The sequence below is a fragment of the Muscardinus avellanarius genome, assembly GCF_963383645.1.
Source record: "Muscardinus avellanarius genome assembly, chromosome: 9".
Taxonomy (NCBI): Eukaryota; Metazoa; Chordata; class Mammalia; order Rodentia; family Gliridae; genus Muscardinus; species Muscardinus avellanarius.
This window is the reverse complement of record NC_137795.1, coordinates 5,296,624-5,307,807: the sequence shown is the minus strand read 5'-3', so window position 1 is coordinate 5,307,807 and position 11,184 is coordinate 5,296,624. Positions and strand designations below refer to the sequence as shown.

The window sequence follows — 11,184 nt, the reverse complement described above, 5'->3', positions numbered from 1 at the left end:
CCTCCCCGGCCCTTTTTCTTTATTTTTTGAAAGAGTATCTCACTAGTTTGCCGAGTCTCACTATGTTGCTAAGGATGGCTTTGAACCTGCAATTCTCCTGTCTCAGCCTCTCAAAAACTGGGATTGCAGAGAGACACCAAGCCAGGCTTCAAGGCTATTTTAATAGGGTCTAGGTTGGCAGTTTTTTCAGCACTTAAAAAAAGTTTCACTTCCTTCTGGCCTTCGTGGCTTCTGATGGAAAATACGGTGTCATCTGAATTGTTTCTCAATACAGGTGCCAGTTATCACTGCTGTCAAGAACTTTTCTATTTTTGACTTTCACAAGCTTGACTGTGTTTTGTAGTGGGTTTCCCTAAGTTCATTTTAGGGTTCACTTTGCTTTTTGAATCAGGAGGTTTGTCTGCCTAATTTAGGATGTTTTAGTCATTATTTCTTTGGGTACTTTTAGCCTGCCTTTTCTCTGCTGAGAGACTCATGACACAAGTGTTAACTCTTCTGTTCTAGCCCTAGGGCTCTGAAGCTGGTTTTTTCCTTTCCTTTTATCTCTGTTCATATTGGGCACTGTCTATCTTTCTACCATACAGTTCATTTTTTCGTTTCCTCCATTCCATTGGTAGGCCCCTTCGCTGAGTGTTTAATTTTAGTATCATACTTCTCAGTAATAAAATTTCCATTTGGTTCTTCTTTATATCTTCTATTTCTGATTTCCAAGGCTTTCTAGATCTTCAACTTGTTTTCAGCGTGTTGTGTGCTGCTCACTGTTATTTTTATGAAGGCTGCTTTACATTTTTTAATAGGTAATTCTAAAACATCTGTCATCTTGAGTCAGGCATCTATGATTATTTCCTCCCATTTAGTTAGGGACTGTCCTGTTCTTGGAATATACGATGTTCAATTGAAACCTGTGCGGTTTGGAGATTCTGAGTCTCTGGACCTTATTGAAAATTTTTGTTTGTTGATTGATGCCCTGTGGCTGTCAGATGGGGCTTGATTCCAGGCTCCTTCATGGTTTCTAATGACACACAGTAGTGGTAGAGGGAGGCCTGCTGCTGTCCGGAGGCTCCACTTGTGGTCCCTTTTCACACCGTTACGGTGGTAGTAAGGTTAGGGTGCCGTGTTACAGCCTGGTGAGTGTGGGAATCTAGTCTCCCCTTGGCCTTTGTTGGTCTGGGTGGACGGGGAGGCTACCATTTTTTCCCATGGTATCATCTCAGCAGAACATTATTCTCTAGCTGGACATGGTGGTACATGCCAGTACTTGGGAGGCAGAGACAGGAGGGTCACAGTTTTGAGGCCAGCTTTAGCAACTTAGTAAGGCCCTCAGCAACTTAGTTAAAAAGAAATAAATAAATAAGAGCTGGGGTATAACTTGGAGCTAGAATGCTCCTGGATTCGATTCTCAGTACCACATTAAAAAAAGAAAGAAAGAAAAGTGGTAGAACTGGCCACTGATCCAAGCTGTCTGGCTCGAGTCTGTGCAATACTCTGTTGGTACAGACGCCACGCGGCTAAGACCAGCTCCTGCACTTCTGATGATGTGAATCTAACAACATAACAAAACGGGGTGTGTTAGTGGGGAAATAGATTAAACCACCAATACATTTATTTCTCTAAGGACAGTATGCCAATCTTTCTAGTTTTCAAACTTTCATTTATCAACTGTCTCTGTAGTTTTCTTACTCTTATTGAGCTAATTAAAAATGTAAAGAAAAAACCCAGACAGCAGAGCAATTCACCAGAATCATGATCAAGCAGGCTGCAAACCTTTCCAGTCAGAGTAAGAGGTCACTTAAGACCAAAAAGAAAGCTCAAGTGCCCACAGAAGTAGTGCCCACGGCCATCCGCCACACATCCCAGAGTCTTGCAGCCCCCTTTAATGATCTAATCCGAACCCAGAGTCGTCTTATACTCTGAACACGGAATTCCTCCTGAGATACTCACAGTTCAAAGTGTTTTCTCTTAGTATATAGGATATAGGATAGTCTTAGATAAAGTGTACGCCCTAAATTATTCCCCCCCTCCTTAAAATGTCTTCTATTTCTTCCGAGACCTTCCCTTTGTAGTCATTTGGCTTTATAGCTTTCAGTTTCTCTTGATACTCCAGTGGCAATCCATTCTCTTTTGCGCCCATGCAAATAACCTAGAAACAGTTAAAACAAAACAAAACACCTTTTAGTTAGGGAACATAATTTAAGTTCGCACGCCACACCTTTATTTGCATCATTAAAATCTGAAGTATTAGCTTTCAGACTATAAAGTAAATAAGTAGAGAAGAAAATGGAGCTACCGCCACTCCTGTCTCACTGAGCAGGAATACACCCGACACCTGCAGCATCTTTACACAGTATCAGTTTTACTCAGTAACATGGTTTGAAATATTCTTATACTAACACACAAGCATCTTCTTGTAGGAACTTGCATGACCTTTTAAGGAAAAACAGATTCTCCAAAAAACTGTCAAGCTCCTGAGGCACAGCTCTGGTTTCTGACTGTCCACCCTGCTCTCAGCTCCGTGGGGGAGCAGTGTTCAGTGGCACTTTCAAGATGTGCGGCCGGGTAAGAACTCTAGGACCCACGCTAGAGAGTTCCAAACTAGGCCCAGGAACTGTGCTACCCACAGCGTCCTGAACTGACAGGCCTGCCAGGAAGCACCTAAGCTTGGGCTTCTGGAGACAGATGTCAGGGTCTCTACTCCTCATTCTTGTGTTGAGCTTATAAGGGTGGTTTCCCTGATTCTGCAAGGTCTGGTGACTTTTCTTTATTCATCTAGGGTTGGAAAACATTCCAGCATTAGAATATGTTTTTTTTTCCATAAAAATGATTCTTGGTTACCATAGGACACTGTTTTATACGGAAAAAAGATTACAAGAGCCTGTATAATGACTGAATTTATTAAAAATACATTCATAGCCAGGTGTGGTGGTGCACGCTTATAATCCCAGCATTGGGGAGGCAGAGATGGGAGGATCAGTTTGTGGACAGCCTCAGCCACTCAGCGAGGCCCTTCACAACTCAGCGAGACCCTGTTTCAAAATAAAGAATAAAAAGCTGGGTGTGGTGGTGCACGCTTGTAATCCCCGCGCTTGGGAGGCTGAGACAGGAGGATCACGCAGGTTCGAAGCCAGCCTCAGCTACTTAGTGAGGCTCTAAGCAACTTAGTGAGACCCTATTTCCAAATAAAATATAAAATGGGTCTGGGAGTATAGCCCAGAGGTAGAAAGCCTCTGAGTTACACCCCCAGTACCACGCACGCACGCACACACACACACACACACACACACACACACACAAATAAGTAAAGAAAGAAAGAAAGAAAGAAAGAAAGAAAGAAAGAAAGAATAAAAAAAAATAGGGCTGGCTGGGGGTGTAGCTCGAAGGTACAATGCGCCTGAGTTCCATTGCTAACACTGCAAATAAATAAATAAACAAACAAACAAACAAACAAACAAACTGGGTGTGATGGTATATTCCTGTAATCCCAGTTACTCAGAAGGCTGAGGCAGGAGAATCACAAATTCAGAGACAACCTGGGCAATTTAGTGAAGCCCCTGTCTCAAAATAAAAAATAAAAAGAGCTGGGGATATAGCTCAGTGGCAGAGTACCCTTGGGTTCAATTCTCCATATGAAAAAGCAAAACACAACAAAAACAATATTCATACATTTTCTTTTATACTTTAAGAAAGAAAATTCATGTCTAGAATTCTGATATATAAATTCTGACAAATTATGAAAGCTTTTTTGTGTGTGTGGCACTGGGGACTGAACCCAGGGGCATTCCACCTCTATTTTATTTTATTTTTTATTTTGAAATAGGGTCTTACTGAGTTGATGAGGGTCTCAATACTCCTATCTCAGCCTCCCACTACTGGGATTACAAGTGGGTGCCACCATGCTGGGCTATGAAAACTTTTCTTTTTAATATATGAAGTTGCAGAAAAATACTTCTATCATCATATATAAATTGGAACAATATTTTTAATTTGCCCTTTGGATAATTAAGTATCATTTTTGTATTTAAAAATTTTAATAAGGCCGGGCGTGGTGGCGCACGCTTGTAATCCCTGTGCTTGGGAGGCGGAGACAGGAGGGTCGCGCTGTTTCGAAGCCAGCTGTGCTGGCTTAAGAGACCCTGTTTCCAAATACAAATATAAAATAGGTCTGGGAGTGTAGCCCGGAGATAGAAGGGTTTCCAGGAACCCCAGTACCACCAAAATAATAAATAAATAAATAAATAAATAAATAAATTTTAATAAAAATGATGTTCATGTGGAATTTAAAACATTAAAAAACTTTAAAAAACAAGATACGCTTTAGTTCATCTCAATGAAAATTAAAAACTGATCACCAAGACTCTAAGTAGCCTACCTTCTTATACTGTGGCGACGGGGGTGCGCTCTCATAATTTGTCATCAGATAACTTCGGCAGGTTATTTCTTTCCCTTCTTGACTTGAAACTTTAACTTCTACTACGACATAATTTCCACTTTTAACTCCTTCCTGCCTGAAACCAGAAGAGCCAAATTTTAACCATACATAACTTAGGCAAGTTTGTTTGCTGGGTAAGGTATTTTTTTTTATCAAGTTGGGGTACAGGATTAACAATTAGCCATCTATACGGAAGTATGTGATGTTGATATAGTTTAGGATATATCACCATATCAAAAGAAAGCTTGCATTTCAACCAGAAAGCCTGAAACGTAACGTTACGGTTGGCCCTCTGGATCCAAAGGTTTCACAGATTCAACCAACCTTGGATTGAAAATATATATATTTTTAAATTGGGTCTGAACTAAATACATACAGACTTTTTCTTGTCATTATGCCCTCAAACACACAGTACAAGTATTTACATAGTATCTGCATTGTATCGGGTATTATAAGTAATGTAAAGATTATTTAAATTATACAGAAAGTGATTCATATAGATGATTTAGCTCTTTAGATGATTCATAATCATCTAATTAATTAGCCATCTTTAGGTGATTATATAGATTTAAATTATACAGAAGGATATAGATTATATGCAAATGCTACATGAATTTATTTATGGGTTTTGGTATCCTCCAGGGTCCTGAAACCAATCCCCTGTAGACGCAGAGGGATGACTAGTTGATAAACTTCGAACAGATTTCTCTGTATTTGTCCTCTCCGAAAACAAGCTTTGATGTACTTATTTCCATCGTTACACCCCTGAAATATTGTTCTCTAGGCTACCAAAAAAGGGACTATGTTTTGATAGCACAATATCCGCCCACAGAAAAAAAGTGTGGGAACTGGTTCCTTCTCATTTAAGTGAGACATTCAGAACCATGTGCGCTCTTCTCAAGGCCTAATCTTTTCTGCCAGTTCCCTGTGTATTAAATGCTCTGCCACACAACTCTGAGGGTTTTAGTTATAAGAAGTATCAATGCCTATAACTCCGGTACTTGGGAGGCTGAGACCGGAGCATCACAGGTTCGCAGCCAGCCTCAGCAACTTGTGAGGGCCCCTGCAACTTAGTGAGACCCTGTTTCAAAATAAGGAAGAAAATTGGGCTGGAGGTGTGGCTTGGAGGTAGACTGCTCCTGGGTTCCATTCCCAGTATCACAGACACACACAAAAAAAGCATCAACACATTTCTAAAATGTCTTTAACTTTTTTTTTTTTTTTTTACAAATTATGATTACTTACTGATTCAGCTGCAGTCTTGAAGAACTGCTTTTTAAGAACTGAATCAATTTCCTTTCAAAATCAATTAAACAATGTGCAGTAATGCTGGGCATGATGGTACATACTTGTAATCCTAGTATTTAGGAGGCTGAGACAGGAAGATCACAGGTTCGAGGACCAGCCTCACCAAGTAGTGAGATTCTCATCAACCTAGTGAGAACCTGTTTAAAAAAAAAAAAAAAAAAAAAAAAAAAAGCTGGGTGTGGTGGGGCACGCTTGTAATCACAGCATTTGGGAGGCTGAGACAGAAGGATCGCAGGTGAGGTTTGCAACTGAGACCCTGTTTCCAAATAAAATATAAAATAGATCTGGGAGTGTAGCCCGGAGGTAGAAGGCCCTGGGTTCCATCTCCAGTACCACCAATAAATAAATAAGTAAATAAATAAATAATAAAAATAAAAGTAAAATAAATAAAATAGGGCTGGGAGTGTAGCTCATAGGAAGAATACTCTTGGGTTTAATCCCAGCACCACACACACAGAGTGTAGTAATTACAAACATCTTCACAAACAGAAAAAGTAAGGGCTCCCATCTTTTTACGTAAGCGGTGACAAACATTCCCCCAAATTCTCAATCAGAAATTGTGACCCTTCTTTTAATAAACTCACATTTTTATGCCTTTTATGTTGATTCTGGCGTGCAGGGACTATGCCTGTAGTATGTGGTTTTGAAAAACTAACACACAAATACACATCCTTGCATATAATCCATAGCTGTGAACGAGTTATTTCTGAACTTATAATTAGAAGCCACCTACTCATCCAGAGAACTTATATTGCTTTTGTTCATTTTCCATACTACGCCCCACACTTCGTCGCCAGGACTTTGAAAAATGGTAGCTATACCTCCGTGCCACCTCTGGCTTGTTTTGCCTTGGAAGTTGCCAAAGTCAAGCTTAAAATCCTACAAAGGAAACCAGAGTGATACGATCAATATCCACTGAACCCAATTTCCCTCCTCAAATAAAAAGGGTTTACCTGGAGCTCCATATGCAATTACAACAGTCAATAAACTTTGAGTTCCTTCTGTGTGTGAGAAGCTGTAGAAAATACAGAGATAAACAGACAAGGACCCAGATCCCCAGGGCTATCTATTTTTCCTATTTTCTTTAAAAAATGAAACATATGCTTAAGATGTACATGCATCTTAACATTAAAATAAAAGGCGTAAGGGCAAAAAATCCTGTAACCTCAATAGTTGAAAAGAACTGCTTTCACTTTTGCAAATTACTTCCCAGTCTACTTACATGCACATATTATTTTTACTTACAGACGAGCTGGTTGACGGCTCACGGAGCTTATAATATACTTTTATATCTATAGAAAATCCTACCAACATATATCATCATATTTGCCCTGGGGAACTGGCATTTGAGGGAGATTTGTATACTTATGAACATTAATAGTCATAAACTGTACCAATTTATGTACAATCACAATGGCAGCTAGTAGCTAGCTATTGCCTTACATGGGCTATCTCCATTTATCCCTCAGCAACTTTATTATACTCGATTTACAGCAAGAGAAAGTGTGGCTTAGAAAGATTAAGCAACTTGCATAATCCCTCACAACAGGCACTAAAGCCCAGTTTCTAGCTTGGCCTCTTCCCTCTGAGGTGAGAGATCAGCGGATGAGTTCTGGGGAAAATAAAAAATCCTTCCTTGCTTATTTGGTTCAGGAAGATTTCTTCCTACCTCTCCAGGACTAGTTCCCTTCAGAGTAAAAAGTGAAAAAGTTAGAACAGACAACTCTCGAGTTCCTTCCCGGGTTTATTTATCTCTGTCACCTGTTTCCTCAAAAACCTTATTAGTCATTTCAGAGGAAATGTCGGCTGGAGTGAGCAGGACCAGGACCTTCACTGGCACCAAGCACTGCAGGCAGGACACCAGTGGCCCTGATAAGTTACAACGCACGCTCAGAGCTGGTTGTCTACTGCTAATTCCAAAAGCCAATCTCATTCCCCTGCTCGCTCTGCCACTCGGCTGTTTCTGACTCGGGTAATCATCAGACTGTCTCCTGATCTCAACTCTTCCTCTACTACGATATTTAAATGTGGGGTTATCTCAGGGCTCGGCCTAGATCCCCTTTTTTGTAGTACTGGGGATTGAATCCAGGGGCATTCTATCTCTGAGCTACACCTCAAGTCCTATTTTTACTATTGAAACAGGGTCTCACTAAGTTGTGGAGAGCTTCACTAAGTTGCTGAGGCTGGCTGTGAACCTGTAATCCTCCTGTCTTAGCCTCCCACACACTGGGATTCCAAGCATGTGCCACAATGCCTGGCTCAGCCTAGGCCTTTTTCTCTATTCATCATCTACCTGGCTGTGCAAACACTTGCATCATGCTCCTTATCTCCTCTCTTTATACTCAGTCACCAAGCTGTAGAGATTCTATCTCCTAAACAATTCTCAGATCCACCCACCTTCCCATCCATGATCACTGGTGTGAAGAATGAAGGTGTGTTCATTATCATTGGTGTGAAGAGTTGCAAAACTTCCTGAGCTCCCCATGTCCTCTGTCTCCCTTAAAACCCATTTTCCATAATGATCAGAACAAGCTTTCAAAGACCTAAGTCTGATCTTTCCCTTGCTCCCACTCTGCTGTGGGTGTTTTCATTGCTCTGGAGACACGGTTCAGTCCCATTTAGCCTCCGTGGTCCTGTTAAGATACGGCCCTTTCTCTTTCTGCAGTCCTCTTACTATATACCAGCTGGAAGATCCAGCTTCCTCCTTCCTCAGGACCTCTGCACATGCTATTCACTCTGCTTCCTCCCTCCCTAATCACTTAGTCCTCACCCTAAAAGACATTTTTAGGGAGTGCTTTCCTGAGCATCCTTGTTAGGTCAGGTCCTCTGTACCATGCTTGTCTACTTGTGTGTATTTGTGGGTGGTGTCAAGAATTAAACCCATGGCCTCATATACAGTAGGCAAACATTTTACCACTGAACTACACCCCCAACCCTGCATGTGTCCTTTCTAAGGCTAACCATAGCTGGACACAGGAGCACATGCCTATAATGTGAGTATCTGGGAGGACGAGACAGGACTATTGCAGGTTCTTGGCCATCCTCAGCAACCCAAGAAGACTCTGCTTGAAAATTTCAAAATAAAAAATGAAATAGGAAAGCTGGGTGTGGAGGCACACGCTTGTAATCCCAGCATCTGGGAGGCTGAGACAGGAGGATCATGGTTCAAGGACAGCCTCAGCTACTTAGTGAGGCCCTCCGCAACTCAGTGAGACGCTGTTTCAAAAAAAAAAAAAAAAATAGGGCAGGAGGTGTAGATCGGAGGTTGAATGCCCCTGGGTTCCATCCCCAAACCTGCAAATAAACAAATAAATAAATAAATAAATAAATAAATAGGGCTGGGAGTGTAGCTCAGAGGTAGAATGCTCTTGGTTTCAACCTCAAGTGCCTGTGGTCATGTGTGTATGTGTGTGTGTGCGTGTGTGTCCACACATAGACTGGCCATATCAGTAATCTCTTTCCTTACTCTGACTATAAGTACCTTCCTACATTTTTGACATTCCCTATCATATGAGTTTGGGGACAGGGAGTACCAGAGGCCATTTTCCATTTTTGAAGTTTCAAAGGTGAGAAATTGGTTATCTTATTTGCTTAAGGGAAGCCTATGGGTACATGGCCACTGCAGCCCATCAGGACACCCACCTGGGGCTTTATATTAGAAGCTCGTGTCCAGTGTCAACAGGGAGTCTCACCTGGTGGTGTCTGATACATCAGAGCTCCAAGAACTGCAGGGATGTAGTGCGGGGCAGGCAGGTGGTGTTGATGCCGCACCAGACAGCAGCCGTTTACAAAGCTCAGCAAAGATGCGTGGTGGCTGGTTCTGCTGCCCACACTAGGGTGGCTGCACCTCCCTTTATGCCTGTCTCTTTTGTCAGCTCTGAGCTCCTTTCTTTCTGGTCATTCTGTGTGCTTCAACGGCCTTTCAACACTTTTTTTTCCTTTTTTTGCTTAAATCAGCCAGTTTCTGTTGCTTGCGACTAAAAACTCTGACGAGGTTGGCAGGGATCATGCTTATTTAGCTCACCGCTGTCAATAAAGGTTTTGTGCATAATCTGTTTGCACGTCTCTCCCATGGACTGGGAGCTCCTCAAAGCGGCAACGTTACTCAGCCGTCTTTCTATTTCCGCTGTTAAGTGCCAGGGGCACCTGTGCTAAATGAATGACATGTCCTGGGCTGCGGGGCGATGATTTGCCAAGGTTAGTTACGGTTCAGGCAGCCACTGGACTCAGCGGTCGGAAGGAAGACCCGGTTCCCGCTTTCGGGACCCCTCGGATCAGGAGACAAAGACTGGCAAGACTATGTTGCAGTCTTGTAACAAAGTTCACACAAAACAGAAAGCAACTTACTTTGCGACTCGGTGGGAGACGGTTTCTCAGCAGCCACCTGAAGCATTCTATGGGGGCGTCCCTAAGTCAGTGGACAAGACACAGAGGGGCCAAAACGGGGCGGAGGGCAGAGGCAGAAAAGCCCGGGGCAGCCAGGGAAGGCGCCGCGCGGGGGGCCCGGGCTCTCCCGGGGCTGCAGCTCAGGGCACCCGGGGAAGCCAGCCGCAGCCTCGGCTGCACCGACTGCACCGCGGCCGCGGGGCCGGGGACACTCACCTGCAGCCGCGCCACGCAGCAGAACGCGGCCGAGGGGTTTCGGAGGTGGATCCTCTCGGCCAGCAGGTTGCTGCCGTAGGCGAAGTACAGAAAGCTCTCCTCCTCGCGGCCCGCGCCATCCTCGGAGCCCGAGGTCGCCATGTCCCACTTGTCTGCGCCTGCCGGGGAGCCGGGGTTCGAGGGGCCCGAGGCCAAGGACGCCGGCGCTACGACTGCGGGGCCGCCGCCGGGGGCTGGGGAGGAGACCCCAGGCGTGGGCCGGGCGCGTAGGCCAGCGCGCTTCTGATTGGCTGCCTGCCCGCAGGCGTAAATTGCCCCCTTTGATTGGCCAATCCCCTCCGCCCTCAGGGATACAGAAATGCTCCCGCCCGAGGCGACCCGGGGCTGGCTCGTCATTGGACGCGCTCCTCCGATGTCCCGCCCCCTGCCCAAAGTCCGCTCTGATTGGTGGATGTGAAGTACAGCGTGCCCCGGCGGCAGGTGCTGATGCTCCCTGGTTTCTCACCCCCTGGCCGCGCGCCGGCGGGTCCCGCGCACCTTCTGCCCCGTGGGACTCTGGTCAGACCTGAGGCGGAGCGGAGGCTCTGGGCACGCCCGGGGAGCTGCCTCGCCCTGCGGCTCGCCCGCGACCTGGCCTCCCGCCCGGTACCCAGAGCTGATCTTCAGCCCGACACCTTCCCTCCCTCAGCACCGCCCCCTGTCTGCCTGCGCTCCCTTCCCCGAAGAAGTGAGGTGCCAGGTTCAAATCCCGACGCTGCCGCTTACTAGCCACATGATCTTGACACCTAGTCCCCTTTCCTCCTTTTAAAAGAGGATCACGGATATAAACCTCTCTATTGTGGATTCTG

The 11,184-nt window shown here is 44.5% G+C and overlaps 1 protein-coding gene across 1 annotated transcript; it reads right to left on the bottom strand.

The window, feature by feature from the left end:
* Positions 1-2,002: 2,002 nt before the first annotated feature.
* GGCT (gamma-glutamylcyclotransferase) lies at positions 2,003-10,477 on the bottom strand (the record flags this gene model as incomplete). Its single annotated transcript, XM_080701829.1, has 4 exons — positions 2,003-2,140; positions 4,367-4,502; positions 6,468-6,613; positions 10,337-10,477. 4 exons carry the CDS (start codon positions 10,475-10,477, stop codon positions 2,003-2,005), a joined length of 561 nt encoding a protein of 186 aa, XP_080557955.1.
* Between the last annotated feature and the right edge of the window lie 707 nt (positions 10,478-11,184).